General features: G+C 63.0%; 1 protein-coding gene across 2 annotated transcripts; it reads right to left on the bottom strand.

Annotated features, from left to right (window-relative positions):
- Positions 1-3,154: 3,154 nt before the first annotated feature.
- Positions 3,155-15,175, bottom strand: PIK3R2 (phosphoinositide-3-kinase regulatory subunit 2). 2 transcript variants are annotated; one of them, XM_042928907.1, is made up of 16 exons: positions 15,085-15,175; positions 12,660-13,408; positions 9,756-9,848; positions 9,340-9,390; positions 9,123-9,254; positions 8,811-9,021; positions 8,234-8,319; positions 7,967-8,075; positions 7,780-7,878; positions 7,441-7,621; positions 7,231-7,356; positions 5,568-5,710; positions 5,157-5,333; positions 4,142-4,213; positions 3,911-3,967; positions 3,155-3,484 (listed from the first exon to the last, which is right to left on the bottom strand). In XM_042928907.1, exons 2-16 carry the CDS (start codon positions 12,979-12,981, stop codon positions 3,277-3,279), a joined length of 2,067 nt encoding a protein of 688 aa, XP_042784841.1. In that variant the 5' UTR covers positions 12,982-13,408; positions 15,085-15,175; the 3' UTR covers positions 3,155-3,276. The 2 variants fall into 2 exon arrangements, with proteins under 2 accessions (XP_042784841.1, XP_042784840.1); XM_042928906.1 differs by having other exon boundaries at positions 3,797-3,967; positions 15,085-15,174.
- Between the last annotated feature and the right edge of the window lie 118 nt (positions 15,176-15,293).

Here is a 15,293-nt window from a genome sequence, read left to right as displayed (position 1 = left end):
CTGGGGTTGGCCAGGGTGACCCAGGCCCCCGTTCCTAGCCTGGGAGCCCCGTCTCCCTACCCTGCTCTCTTATGGGGGAGCAGGGAGGGGCTGCACAGCCCGTCCCCGCACCCCAGCCTTGCGCGGGGAGCCCCTCACTCTCGACCATGGGACCTGCCCCTCGCCCCCCCTCCTCCTCTCAGGCTCCCCAGCCCCGGTCCTGCCCCTCGCGCCCCCTCCTCCTCTCAGGCTCCCCAGCCCCGACGCCTCAGTGCCACCAAGCGTGGTCCCGCGGGGCTGACTCAGGCTTGGCCACAGCTGGGCCAGAAAGCAGAAGCCAGTGGGGGGAAGGCCCCTCACTTCTCTGGGTCCTCCCAGCCCTGGCTGGGGTGGGGGTGGGGGGGCAAGAGGAAAGCTGGAGTTCCTTCTCTCCTCCATCCAAAGCTTGGGGGTGGGGGGGGGGCGTGAGCATCCAGGCCCGCAGGGAGCTCCCATGGGAGGGAGGGGGGTTGACCGTGGGGGACCCAAACCTGGTTTGTCTCCAGACTCTACTGGACATCTCAAGCGATGGACCCTCAGCTTCCCCTTCTGGAACATGGGGAGAAGAGTGAAGTCTGGGGAAGAAAGCCACGTGGTGGGCTCAGAGGCAGAGGGAGGGTTGCCCCAGGCTAGGGGTGGGGTGGCCCAGCTGGAAAGGTGTTGACACAAGACCGAGGTGCAGGCAGAGACTAGCCTGAGGTGGAGGCTGGGGGTGATGAGGGAATAACCCAGACGTTCAGACCTTGCAGGGCCTCAAATACCAGGCATGACACAGGACCTGATCCCACGGGAGGAAATGCCCAAACCTGGCCCAGATCACACAGCCAAGTCCCCAGCTCCCCAGCTCCCCAGCTCTGCCTCCTTCCGGTCTGGGAGAAGCCCCAGCCTCCCAGCCTGGTGTCCATGGCAGCAGCTTTGGGCGGGGGCGAAGGGGTTCCCTAAAGTCCCCACGGCTGGATGGTCCTGCCAATTCTCTTTGAACCCTTTGCAAAACCCATTTCTGTGATGTCTCTGGAAGAGGAAGCCCTACAACTTTGTAGACTTTGTGTGCACTTCTCCATGGCAGGGCAGGGTGGAAGAAATAATCCTAAATTGCTACAAGTTTTCCAGTGGTTACTAGGCCCCAGCCCGATTGGATGAATTCCCAGAGGTAACCCCATTCCTTTGCTTATCCAAGCCTTAAGAGACTTGCTCTTGGGGGTGGGAGTAGCAACTATCGATCCTCCTTGGTGAGAGGAATCTGAGGGTCAGATCCTCTGGGGAGAGGATCAGAAAGGGGGGGGGGGACTGTCCCAAGGAAACATAGCAGGTGGCTGAGTGCAGGCACCTGCTGGAGGCCATGTGGGCTGTTATCTCTTGTCTCCAGGCTCAGCCTGCTGGTGTCATGGGACCTAGAAGGTGACCTTTATCCCGTGTTCCCCCACGCAGTGGGTGAAGACCACAGGGGAGACAGCGTCTGGGCTGGAATCACTCACAGGGCACAGCAGGGGCGGTCCTGGGGAGAGCCCGGGTGCTCAGGCCAAGGGAGGCAGGTCCTGCCCCTGGGAGCCCAGTGAGAAACGGTTCAGAGGGCAGCTTTGTTCATTTATCCTGGGCTGCTGCAGGCATGCTGGGCCCTGACAGGTGCCGCGCCCGGAGGGGAGAGGGCAGAAAGCTTACTCTCCGTTGGGGGAGGGGGGAGGAGAGGGGAGGGCTGAGAGACCGGGACCTTGGGGAGGGGAGGATGGCGATTGGTCAAGGTCAAAGACACCATGAGGCCCCAGGTCAATGTCCTCTGGGACCTGGAGGCCTGAAAGTCAGGGGTGGGTGTGGAGGGGGTCAGAGGAGAGTCAGCAGGGAGGGGCTGGCACTGAAGGCATTAAGGACATGGTGGGGGGGGGGGGGGGCTTCTGCGTGTGACGAGAGGGTTGTGCTAACGACCCCACCTGGCAATGACGAAGCTGCCCATCAGAGGCGAGGCGGCTTTCCTGAGGGCCTGGCTGGTGGCCGTGGGCTGGGACTCAAACCTGGGGGACAGCCTGGATGCTGGTGAGAAGCCGGGCTGGAGTCTGGGGTGCCTTGAGGAGGCCGTGGCGCAGGGCAGAGCTCAGGGTTTGAGCCTCTCTGCCCTGTGACCTTGGGCAGGTCTCTCAACTTCTCTGGTCACAAGCAGCTAAACCGGGTGGCGGGGAGGGAGGGAGGACTGTCAGCCTTCACTGGCTGCCGGGTCTGTGTGACCCTGTGAATGCCAGGGTCCCCAGCACACGGGAGTCATAGAGAAGTCCCGTCACCAACAACAGAAGCATCCACACGTTCGATGTTTTATATCCATATCAGTATCAACGTACTATACAAAACCTGCCTGCCAGCCTAGCTGGGCAGGCAGGAGGTGGGGGGGGGGGGCGGTCCACGGGTAGTGTAGAAAACCAGGGCTCTCATCCCAAAAGAGGAGAGAAAAAAAGGGGCTTTACAGTCAAGAGAAAATCAAATCAGAACCCAACATGATCGAGGAGAAGCCTTGAACCTACACTGAGTAGAGGTGCCGTGGGCAGTGATGCGTCTCAGCCGCCCAAGCGGTGCCGGGGGGCCTCTGTTTCTGGGAGGCCTGGTGCTGGGTGGGGCCGGCTTGTGAGTTTATTTTTAACTCTTTTCATTTTGGGGCATTGCTTCTTGGCCGGTGGCCCCTGTGGGGGGGATAACCAAGTGGTGGTTTCACTTCAGGGTTTGGAGGGGAAGTTGGGTCTGGGGGCGGGTCCCGCCCGGCCCAGAATGTCCCAGCCGAAGTTCTTGGAAGTGGCCAAGTAAAGTTCCTTCCTGCCGTGACCCCAGGTCTATGGCTTAAAAATCGGGGCACCCAGGCTGGGGCCGCACAGCCCAGGGGCCTCTGTAAACATGGCAGGTGCAGCCAGGTGGGGCTTCGGGGACCCCGGGGGGTGGGGGGCTCTGGTGGGCAGGGCGCACAGGATTAGGGGTGGCCAGAGCCGTGGGGAGGGCAGTGCCCATGGAGGAGGCGGGTATGGGGTTGGGGAGGTAGGACCCCCAACCCGGAGACACAGAGGGACAGAGAGAAGGACCGACAGGTGGGGAGGGAAAGAGACAGGGTGACAGGGAGAGACGGAGGGAGGCTCAGAAAGAGAGATGGAAAGAGAGACAGGAAGAGGCTCCTAACGGAGACAGACAGACAGAAAACCCGGAAGAAGGGACAGAGGCAGAAGGATGGGACTGCCCCCCCCAGCCTCCGGGCCCCGGGGGTGACCGCTCCGGGCCGGTGTTCGGTGGTCAGCGGGTGGCCGGCGGGGGCCCGGGCCCGGGGGCCCGCACGGGGTGGGCGAGCGTGACGGTGAGCGCGTCGTTGTGCTGCACCAGCGAGGCGTGCTGGTAATGAAGCACCAGCTCCTTCAGCGACCCGTACAGGTTGTAGGGCTCCGCGAAGCCGAAGCCGGTGGCCGTGCGGTAGATGACACAGTGCTTGGTGTCGCCGTCCACCCTGCAGGCGCAGGCGAAGGGGGCGCTCAGGTGGGCTCCTCCCGGGCTCTCCCCGTTCCCGCTACTCCCACCAGGTGACCTCGGCGCTGGACCCACGTCCTGGACCCCACCCACCCTGGTCCGGATGCCACCGCCTCCTGCCTTAGCTTCCTCCCTTGCCTGTGGCAGCCATTGTGGGGGGGTGCGGCGGGGAGCTTCTTCCTGGCCGTCTTCCCAAGGTCTAGCACACAGTAGGTGCTCAGCGAGAGCTCTCAGGAGGAACACGCACATCCCCCACCCCTGCGCTCACTCCCGGCCCCCCCCCGGCACTCACACCACAGAGCAGGCATAGCAGCCCCGCTGGCTGCTCTCGCGGATGAGGAAGGTGCCATCCCGCTTGCCACTCAGCATTTCCTCAGCCTGCGTGCGGTTGATCTTGCCCACGTACCACGTGCGTTCCTCGTGGTGGGGGAGGTCATCCTCGTCTTCCATCAGCGCATACTGGCTGCAGGGGAAGCAGGGAGGGACCCCGGTCACTCACCCACAAGCCTCTGAGGCTCTCCTGCCGCCTGGACGACTCACCTGCCCTGGTGAACTCCTACTCGTCCTGCAAAACCCACCGAAAACGGCCCCCTCCTCCGGGAAGCCTTCCCGGGGCCCCCATCGGGTGTCCACTTACTCCTCGGTCTCATTTTTGATCCCCAACCACTCGTTGATTTTCTTCTGCCGGGCACCTTTCTGGGTAAGCCACCTGGAGGAAGAGGAAAGGTAGGCTCATTCCACCCTGCCGGGAGGGGAACAGAGCAGCACAGGCAGGCTAGCCCACAGTGGGTCAGGGCAGCCCGGCGGAGGCAAGGACCCGCCTACAGGAGTGCAGGTTCTGGGTGCAATACCGCCGGTTGCCACAAGGGGTCAGCCTTGGCTTGGTCAAGGACAGCTTGGCCCCGGGGACCTTCCAGGGAAGCCCCCCACTTACTATGTTTCCTTTAACACTTATCCGACCCCTAGAATGGGCCACCCCAGCAAGGTCTTATCGCTACCAGAAATTTAGGCCTGAGGGCTGCACGGCAGTGTGCCTTCACACGGGGGGGGGGGGGGGGCTCTGTTCCGTACCTCAGTTTCCCTCAGCTGTTAAGGGCTAACTTTACAAAGAACTTTGAGAGAACAGAATGAGCTAACGCACACACGGTACTCAGCACAGTGCCTGGCACACGGCAGGTACATGTACGCATCTCAGGCGGAGGTGGGAGAGAGAAGCCCTTGAGGAAGCCGTCGGCGGCTCGGGGCGGGGGCGGGCAGGGGCACGATTTCAGCTCGGGCTGGGGCTGCTGCGACCCTCCCGTGCGCTAGGCCGCGCGGTTGGCATCCACAGACTGGCTTCTGCTGGAGGCTCCCAGTGACCAAGCTCCGTGGGAACAGTGTTCCCATTTCGCAGACCACTATGAGGCTGAGGCCGACCCGTACCTAGGTAGCCCTTCCCGGGGGGGGGGGGGGGGGGGGGGGGGGCGGGCTAGGAGGGGTCTGATCGACAGGGCCGGGGGGGGGGGGGGCTCGGGGACAGACGAGGGGTCTCAGGGGCAAGGCGGGGCCGCTTGGTGGAGGCAACGAGAGTGAGGCCCCGGCAGAGATCACCCCGCCAGATGTGCCTGAACTCACGAGGGACTCTGCAGCCGAGCACAGAGCCAGGCACTCACACGAGGTACTGGTCTCGGATCTTGCGGAGCTGCATGAGGTCTGGCTTGAGGCTGTTCATGCGCTTGTCGATCTCCCGGTTGTCGGAGGCCTGTGCCCGCAGCTCCTGCTCCAGCTTCGTGCGGCTCTCGTGGATCTCGGCGATGCGAGACTTGAGCCGCTCTGAGTTCAGCAGGATCCTGTGGGAGGGGCGGCTCTGAGGCCTCAGACGGCGCCCCAGCCTCTACGCCTTTGCACTGCCGCGTCCCTGATTTCTTTCCCGCGAACTCCTATTCATCCTTCAGAGCCCATTTCAAACGACCCTCCCTCCCCCTGGAACTCGGGGTGTCCCCTCTGTTTCCTTTCTTTCCCCAAGCGCCCTGTGCCAGGTCAGGGTAGGGCGGGGGTAGGGCAGGGCAGAGGAGCCGACTCACCTCTGCATCTCTTTCTCGTTGCCCTCACGCCGGAAGCGCTCCAAATACTCCTTGCTACACTTCTCTTGTGTCTGGCCCTGCTCTTCAAAGATCTTGATGGTCTCGTTGAAGGCCTCGATTGCTGTGCGCTTCATCTGCAACTCCTGACATGGCGGGGGGGTGGGGGTGGGGGGGTGGAGAGACTCTTAGCACCTGCTGGGATTCCTTTCAAGTCCCTCATGAGGGGTGAAGGCAGATCCCCACTCTGATATGGAGACTTTGCTCACGCTGTTCCCTCCATCAGGTGCGTCATTCCTCTAGCTCCTCCTGTACTGAACGGACTCCTATTCAGCCTTCAGAACCCCACCCCCCAAACCCACTCTCCCTTTAGATCCTCTCTTCTGGGTACCCTACAAACACCTGGATCTGTTAGCACTGCTGAGAATTAAAGACAAATCTAGGGGCACCTGGGTGGCTCAGTTGGTTAAGCGTCCAACTCTGGGTACTGGCTCGGGTCATGATCTCACGCCTAAGTTGCCGGAAGCTTAGGTCTGAGAGCTGCACGATAGTGTGCCTTCAGCGTGCCATGCTGACAGCACAGAGCCTGCTTGGGATTCTCTCTGTCCCTCCCCTGCTCACGTGCACTCTCTCTCTCTCTCTCTCAAAATAAATTTGAAAAATTAGAAAAAATGACAAATCTAGTTGCTACATACAGGGCATGGGGCTCCCTCTCAGGGTACATGTTACATGGAGTACTTTCAATATATCATCTTGTAGAACCTGCCAAGAGCTTCCTACAAAGCGAGAGCTATTAATGGGGAAACTGAGACTCAGGGGCCCTAAGTCACTCCCAGGATCACAATGTTCATCACCCATCAGGCCGGCGTCTTGTCTGCTCAGAGCTTCAGATGACCCATCAGTAAAAAGGGGACAAGAAAGAAATTCCTCGGGGATGGCAGGGGGAACCGAGATATTCTCTGCCTGAAATGGGATGTCCAGTCTGAATAAGCTGCGTCTCAACTTACAGAAGTAGATTATTAACAGTCTTTGAGTGATAAAACCTCCCTCCCCCTTCCCCGTTTAAAAAAAAAAAATTAATGTTTATTTTTGAGAAAGACACAGACAGAGCACGAGTGGGGGAGGAGCAGAGAGAGAGGGAGACACAGACTCCAAAGCAGGCTCCAGGCTCCGAGCTGTCGGCACAGGGCCCGACGCGGGGCTCAAACTCACAGAAGATCCTGACCTGAGCCGCAGTCAGATGCTTAACCAACCGAGCCACCCAGGCGCCCCATCCCCCTTCCCTGTTTTAAAAGATGTTGCTCTTTCCCGTGATCGCCTGACCCTTTGTCTCCATCAACTCTTTGTCAGGTTATCATCACTCGGAATAACATCCTGGTTGAGGGGTTACGGAGAAATAAGGAAGACCCGCGGTTCCAGATGGGGAAAGTGAGGCCCCGAGAAACGCAGAGGCTCCACCAAGGCATTTTCTAGGTCCTGACTCAGCTGCTCCCGGGAGGCTGGCTGGTGCCTTCCTTTTTTGAAAACACATGCATTGATTTCTGCCTTTAGGGCAGTTGCGGGTGCTGACGACTGCTCTGTGACCTGGAAGCAGACGGCTGTCCCTACGGCCTCACCGCCGCCCCCTCCACGCCTGGGTCTCCCCACGTGTGCAGGCCTGTGGTACCTGGGAGGTGCGTGTGTACTCCTCGTAGAGCTGGTCGTACTCGCGGCTCTTGTCCTGGTACTGCTGGTGATAGACTTTGAGCTGGGCGCCCACCGCCTCCACGCTGTCCTCCTTGACGATCTGGTCCTAGGGACACCCGGGGTGATCAGAGAAGCGGCCTGGGACACTTGTGCCGGAGGCTGGCACTGTCCTCCCACCCTGGCCGCAGACCTGCTGGTACTTGGACACCGGGTAGAGGAGCCGTGTGTCCAGTTTGGCATTGTACTGGGCCAGCGACTCGTGGCGGTAGTGGGTGATGAGGTCCACAACGGAGCAGAAGGTGAGCGGCTCTGAGAAGCCATAGTGCCCGTCGCGATGGAAGACCTTAATCAGCTTGTTGTTCCCGCCTTTCCTAGGGGCGGGCGAGAGGGGTGTCAGCAGCCCGTGGGATCCCCAGCCGTCCGGACACCGCACGTGCCCCACTCTCCAGGCAACCCCCTGTCCTTCTGCCCTGGGTGTCCTCCCTCCCACCTCTCACACCCAGTCACCCCTGAAGGGGCAGGCCCCCACCTGAGGGTCAGTGTGTATTCCCCCTGGATCTTGCTGGATGCATCTCGGACCAGAAAGGTGCCGTCGGGTGTGTCCCGGAGTTTCTCATTCACTTCCTCCCTGCGGGGACACCCAGGATTGGGGCGCCCACCGGGAGACCCTGCCCTTCGGGCTCTGCCCGCCACGTGGCCCCGTCCCACGGCCCTACCTGGAGATGTCACCCCAGTACCACTCGGCATCCTGCAGGGAGGGCGGGCTCCCCCCATTGGCTAGGCCTGCGGGGGCTGGCTTGGCCTTGGGGGGTTTGGGCGGCAGCGCTGGGGGACAAGAAAAGAAATGTACACTGAGCACCAACTGTATACCGTGGCTGGCTCCTATTGCAACAGAGCTTGCTGATGCGGGCAGGACTCCAGGTCAGTATTCGTGATTCCCAACAGTAAGAGCTAATATTGGGGTGGGGGGCGGGGAGAGTCACCTGGGGGTGCGACCTCCTGCTCTTCCAGATGTTCCTGAAGCAACTTCTCCACGAGCAACGCCGGGAAGTCAGGGCTGGGCTCAGTCCTAGGGGGAAGGGGAGCGCAGGGGGTAGGTAGGGTCTGAGGCGCACAGGGTCCCGCATCGGGCGGCAGACCTACACCGTGAAAGCACGTGTAGGGAAGACGGGCAGGTGTGGGGGCCCCCCGCCTGTTTACGTGTATGCAGTAAGCACTCGATAAATGTTCACACACCAAACACACGGGAGTCTAGCACCTAGGGTGGGAGGGGGAGCGGAAGCGAAGGTGCACAGCTCCACCCACGAGCCTCGTCTGCGGTCTAGGCCCCATCGCTTCAAGTCTCAAGGCTGCTGGGGTCTTCCCGGAACCACAGATCCCACCCCGGTTATCCTAACTAGTCCCGGCATCACAACACCTCTGGCCTCTTAACCCCGGGGCCCCGTTCACACTCCTTTATCATGGCCTAGACCCCACCCTGGGCGGAGGCTCCCCGCCCCTCCTCCCTGAAAGCCCGCCCCTTTTAGCTCCGGCTCAGCCCCGCCCCCTCTGGCGCCTCACCCGTCGGGCGCGCCCCCTGGCGGCGGCGAGGGGGGCGGCGCGCGCAGCAGCAGCGGCCCGAAGGTGGCGCCCAGGGCTCGCACGGCGGGGCCCGGAGCCGGGGCACGTCGGGCCACCCGGCCCAGGTGCTGGAGCAGGAAGCGCAGCGTGAGCGCGCGGTGCAGTGGCAGCGTCGGGGGCTCCAGCGCCGGCCCCACGGGCCCCGTGGCCTCTGCGGACACACGGCCGGGGCAGGGTGAGCCGGGGCCGGGGCCGGGGCCGGCGCCGGTCCGCCCCGGCCCCCTCCCCACCCGGGCTTCCCGCCAGGCTCACCCCGCAGGGCCCGGCGGGCCTCGGCCGCAGCCTCGGGCGTCACGAGGGGGGCGGGCAGCGCCAGCAGGAAGCCCTTGACGCCATCTGCCAGGGCTGTGGCGTCCCACTGCTCCACGTCGCTCAGGGACCAGTCTGCGGGGGCAGGGGGGGCAGGGTTGGCCAAGGAGGCCCAGGGCCAGCTCTCCCCCAACCCCTGCCCATCCAAGCTTCCCCTCACCTGTGCGCGGGGCGGGCAGCTCAGGCCTGTAGAGGGATTCGCTGTCTAGCCCTGGAGGGGTAGGGGAAGGGGTGGGTCAGCTCCACCCCAGATGGCAAGACCAGCTCTCACATGCGTCCCCGTACCCCTTGTGGGGCCTGGGATGGCTACTCAACCTCCCAGAGATCGGAAGAGCAGGGGGAGGGGAGACAGGTGGTGCCAGAGGGCACAGCACATGCAACGGCAGGTCCGGTGACCACATTCCCATCCAACCCGGTAGGAGTCACTACTGCCCCACCTCCACGTGGAGGCCCAGAGCATCCAAGCTCAGCTTCTTTCCATGCAGAGTGGGTCTGGCGGCCCCGTGAGAGGATGAGTGGCCCGTCACCAGAGATAAGCAAGCAGCATACATGGGTTGCAGCCGGGCGGAGGCTCACCTGTCCGCTCAATGGCCTCCACGAGCTTCACCAGGAGCGGGGGAGCCACATCAGGTGGGGAGAACTGCTCTGGCAGGTCAGGGAGCGTGAGGCCTGGCAGAAGGGGACAGCGTGTCGGTGGGGTCCCTGGAAGGACTCCAGGCCTTCTTTGCCTGAACCTCCGCTTGGGCGGCTCCCGGTAGGGTCGGGTCTAGGCAGGAGCCTGGCATCTGAACCGCCATCGTTTGGAAGCCAAAAGGCCGGGCTGAAGCGGCTGGAAGGGTTGAGTTGGTGGCAAACGATTTTCTGGGTTAAAGTACCGGTTTACACACTTTCAGAGACCAGGTAGAGCGGGCTGATTAGTGTCTCCCAAAATGAAATGTCCGCATCTTAATCCTGACACCTGCACGACCTTAGTACGCGGATACAATTAAGGTAAGAATTTTGAGACGAGATATTAGATTTGGGACTCTCAATCCAATGACTGGTGTCTTTATAAGGAGAGAAGGCCAGGTGAAGACAAAGGCAGAGATTGGGGTGATGCGCCCACAAGCCGAGGAACACCTGGAGGTGCTGGAGGCTGGAAAAAACAAAGAACCACCCGTTCCTACTCATTCCAGAGGGTGTACGGCCCTGCCGACACCTTGATTTTGGACTTGTGGCCTCCGGAACAGTGAGAAAATACACTGTTGCTTGAGGCCACCTGTGGGAATTCACTACGGCGGTGCTGCCGTCGCTCACTGTGCGACCTTGGGTACAGAACCCGCCCTCTCTGAGCCTCAGTTCCCTCGAGTAAGAAACCGGTTCCTGGTGTCATTTCTCCCTGAGTGGGAACAACAAAGCGGTTGAAGACAATAAAAGGACAGTCTCCCCTGTCCGGGTCAGAACACCTCATTTCAAGGACCTTTCTCCATTCTCTAAGTCATCTTGCTTTAAAAAAAAAAAAGTATTTCTCCCGGTTTTAAAAATGCCGAACCCCTTCCCAGCGGGTGTCAGAGGCCTTCCTGGGCCCGCGTTTCTCGCTCCACCGGGCCCTTTGTGTTCAGGCGTGCTCTGCCTGCGTGGCCACCATTCGATGCGGCTCCGGCCCTCGGCAGGGACGCCCTGGCATCCAGCAAGGGCAAGCCCAGGCCTGCGGGGCCTCCCTGAGTGATGGGCCAGGTGGTGCCTCAAGCTGGAGAAAGGCCCAGCTACGTCAAAAACACTAAAGAGGAAAAAAAGAGAGAGAACAAGGGGAGAGGAGGTGCGTGATGGTGGCAGGGTGGGGGCACAGGTTGGAAAGTTGCCTGTGGCTCCTCTGCGAAGCGGGGGAGGGAAGTCTCGTGAGAACAGGTGTCACCCCCATTTTATTGATGGGGGAACTGAGGCTGAGGGAGGGAGCAACCACCCTCTGGGGGCCCAGGTGCGACACTGACGTTGTGCACTAGCTCCCTGTGTGGGATGGAACGGAGGGGACACGGGCAGCCACAGCACGTTGCTGGGTGGTCCTAGGGCCCTGGAGAGGCAGGGCCTGCACGTGCAAAGGACCAGTTCTTCCTGCTGCCAGATGAGGAAACTGAGGCCTGGAGAGGGCTGGCCCCAGCCGCTGTCACCTAGTCCTGGAAGACTTGGAGGGCGGGGCTGGGCAGCCACTCGGAGTGGGCATGTGTGTGGTGGCTGGACCGAGGCCAGGCAGAGGAGGGAGGCGGCTGTTACCAGGGGGAGAGGCAGATTTTGGCTGGGAGCCCGGATGGGGCCGCCTCCTGCTCCTCCAGGCTGAGGCGGGACGTAGGCCCCGGCCCTGGAGGCGCCAGATGCTGCAAACCCCTAGCAGCACCACACCACAGCCTCTGTTTCTACCTCCCCCCCCCCCCCACAACTCGGCCCCACGCTGTGGGGTTCTGCTGTGACCCTCTTGGGGCATCAATGTCCCTCTGGCACAAAACCGGGCAGGCCAAAGGTTGGGGCCATGGCGCCTCCCAGGGCCTTGGTCTTCCCTGGGGGATGTGCCCACAGTGAGTGGTTTGACTCCTTTGCACCTGGGTCTCCCCATCTGTAGGCGGGGCCTCCCTGGGTTGCTGTGGCGGGGGGTGGGGGAGCAGACTACCAGGCACTCAGCACTTAACCAGCCTCCTCCCCACAACGTGAGCCTTGGTTTCCCTGGCTGGAACCCATGTGCCCTGCCCAGCAGACAGCAATTTCAGCCTACCCCCAGTGCCCTCATTCTGCACTCCTACCACGTGCCTCGGAAGTGTAGATGGCCAAGGGTCTTTGGGGGAGGCATGTGGGGTCCTCACACCCCAGTGTGCTACATGGCCTGGAATGATCATCCCATCCTCTTTATTTAGGCTCTGTGGCTCCCTCCATTTTGGAATCCAGGTAAACTTAGGGCAACAGAGAGGGGGTTTCTCAAGGGACCCTATCAGTAAACTGAGGGACGAGGCTAAAGTGAACCTCTGAATCCTGCCGAACGCTCCCCACTGTGCTCAGAATCAATCCCACAAAGTCCCTGAGGCACAGCCCCTGTTGCGTGGCCCTTCCCTTCCCGCTCGGCTCCATGGGCTGTTCCCCGAACCCGCCCCTCCAGCCCTACCTCTCAGCCTCTGCCTTTGCTGTGCTTGCTGCCTGGAGCCCTTCACCCCCAGCTCTCCCCTTGTGAGGCTCCTTCCTCACAGCCCTTTTCGTTACCTAATCACTTCTCGTCACTTGTCACTTCTTGCACCAGGAGCCCCACAAGGGCAGGGCCGGGCCCGTGTCCACCGCTGTGTCCCCGGCGCCATGAACCGTGCCCAGCCCTCGACAGCAGTGCAGTCAACACTTGCTGACCCACCACATGTCCTTACTCCTCCTCCCCTGGAAGGGGTGCCATTGCTTCACTAGAAAGAAGAGGAAGCTGAGGGTCTGAGGGAACCCCCGCCCCTGCCGGGGCCCCTGCCTGCTGCTCACCTGGCTCAGGGGGCCCGTCCCGGGGCCTGGCGGGCAGTGGGCGGGGGCCACGCGGACGAGGGCCGGGCCGGGCCAGGGCTACAGGACCCAGGAACTCGACGTAGGTGCCGGGGAAGTCACCTCGCTGCCGCGTGCGCTCATTGAGGCCCGGCATCCAGCCCACGCTCTGTGGGCAGCGCTCGTTGCCCTCGGCCACGCCCAGCACCTGCAGGGCCGCTCGGCTCACCACCAGCACGTCGCCGGGCAGCAGCTCCAGGTCCTCCGGCCGCTCCCGGCGGAACGGGTACAGCGCGCGGTACTGGAAGCCCTCGGCGCCGGCCATGGCTGGGCAGGGTGGGGTCTGGCCGGTCAAGCTGCTGCTCGGGGCCCCGGTGGCCCCATCAGCTGGGGCGACGGCCGGGGAGGGTCCGCTGAGTCGGCCTGGGGCACCGAGACCACTATTTCTACCAAGAAGTTAGTTACAGGTGACCACGGGGGTCGCTCATGCCTTGCCTCCCACCATCATTCCACGACCCTGACGTGGGCCGCTCATGGCTCGCTCCACCATCCGTCAACTGGTGGGAGGGGGTCGGCAGCGTGGTCTCAGGTCACTCGGCCGCTGCGTCCCCCCTCGATCCGTAGGGCAGGGCCAGGCTGCTCACTCCCTCACACGGGGGGCCATCGGCGCCCGAGGCTGGCGGCTCTTCCGGCTGCGCCAGACGAGGGGGCCGAGGGCACAGGCTGTCACCATGCTTGGCCAGGACGCCGACCTAGGGGGAGATGGGCAGGGCAGCGTCAGCCGGGTCGGGCTCCTGCCACCCCCACCCCCAGAGATGGGCCCAAATCTGAGGTTGGAATCCCCTCGCTGGGTAACCTTGGGCCAGTCCCAGCCCCTCTCTAGTCTTGTTTCCCCAGCTGTAAAATGGGCGTAACAGCAGCCCTTGGGGTTCTGGCGAACTCTGCCCCAGGCATATCGCACGCTCTTCATCGCCCCTGTTAGAGAGGGAGAAACTGAGGCTCAGCGCAGGTAGGTCTTTGTCGGACCAGTGGGTCACGAAGCCAGTTAGACCCCCAGTGGGCAGAGCGTGATGGGGAATGCTTAGGGTACTATGGGAGTCCCGAGGAGGGGCCGGGCCAGCTGAACACAGGGGGCAGCAAGGAAGCAAAGAGGTAGGAAAGCAGGTCCAGCTGGAGGCCCCAGCGCGGGCAAAGGACTAACGAGTGAGTCCAAGGTCCCTGCGGGGGGAGAAATGAAGGTGCGTGCGTGCGTGTTCCAGCTTGGCTCAATGAGGGGCCTAGAGTAGGATCTCAAAACGTGAGGGGGGGTGATGGGAGGACAAGGGGACCTCCATGCAGCCAGGAGAGGGTTAGTGGCAGGAGGGCATCACAGCTGCCAAGGGGGAGGCTGCTGGACGCATGGCGATCCGTGATCGCGCCCCGGGAGCGCCCAGCCTCGGGGAAACAGCCCGCCATGGACGGCATTCCCAGTCTCAGCCCCACAGGTTCGGTCTTCCTGAGACTGGGGAGTGGGGGAGGGCGTGCTTTTCTAGAGGGCGGGTCTTCAGAAAGGATAGGAGAGAGTACTGGCTAGAGGGAATAGTACGTGCAAAGGCTTGACAGTGGGAAGTTGCTTGCCAAGAGTTCAGGGTGGCCCGATGAAAGCCACCCACCGTCGTCGACCGCGCTGGTCCTCGAGTGCCAGACAGAGGGGTCGGGGCTTTGTCCCCCGACCACGAGAGCCCCAGAAGGGACTCTCTGCAGGGAGGAGAAGCGAGCTCCCCGTTCCGGGGTGCCCAAACGTACCCGCTTCCTGGACCCGGTACCACCATTCTACAGGTGGGGAAACTGAGGCCCAGCGAGGGGACGTCCAGGAAACCGCCTGGATCCGCTCGCCTGCCGGGCCCCTGCGCCCCAACGTGCACACGTTTGCACACGCCCCGGTGTGTGCGCCCGGGGAATCCAAGAGGCCGGGTGGAGGGGCCAGGCCTGGCCAGGGGCTCGGCGGCTGGACGCAGGGCCCGCGCGCTCACGCGTATTCAGAGGCGTGCCCGGGCCTGCGTGGACCCGGCAGCCCCCAGGGGAACGGAAGCGGAGACGACCCCCGACCCTCCTGCATCTCACTATGTCCCACACAAAGCCTGGGTGCCCCTTATTACTGCTCGACGCCCCGCTCCAGGCAGGGCCTCCTTCCATCGGGGGCCGCAGTCCCGGCGCCTTATCTCTGCCTGGGGGCACCGCGTTCCTCTCCCCACCGTCCGGGGCAGGCTGCACCGCTGCCAGGTCGAACCCGAGGCCTCCTGCTCCCGGAGGCCCCCGGTTCCCGCGGGGCGCGATGCGGCTAGGCGCTCGCGTTCCGACTTCCACCTCGGCCCCGCGCTCTGCTTAGGCGCCCCGCATTGGCGCGCACGCCCAGCCTAGCCTGCCACGCCAGCCGGCCTGGACTTACCTGGTCGCGGCCGCCACCGCCGCCGCGGCCGCCGTCACACGGAGCGGAGCCCGACCCGTGGCTCCGCCGCGGCCGCCGTCGCCGCAGCCGCGGGATCCCCGCCTCCGCCACAGCCGCCGCGGTTCCGAACAGCCGGGCCCGCCCCCGGCGGAAATGGCCGAGCGCGTTCGGGCCAGGCGCGTGAAGCGAGGCGGGGGCGGAGCCTGGGG

The sequence above is a fragment of the Panthera leo genome, chromosome A2 (assembly GCF_018350215.1).
Source record: "Panthera leo isolate Ple1 chromosome A2, P.leo_Ple1_pat1.1, whole genome shotgun sequence".
In the NCBI taxonomy this organism is placed as follows: Eukaryota; Metazoa; Chordata; class Mammalia; order Carnivora; family Felidae; genus Panthera; species Panthera leo.
Note: the sequence above shows the minus strand (reverse complement) of the source record. Positions and strands in the feature narration are given on the sequence as shown.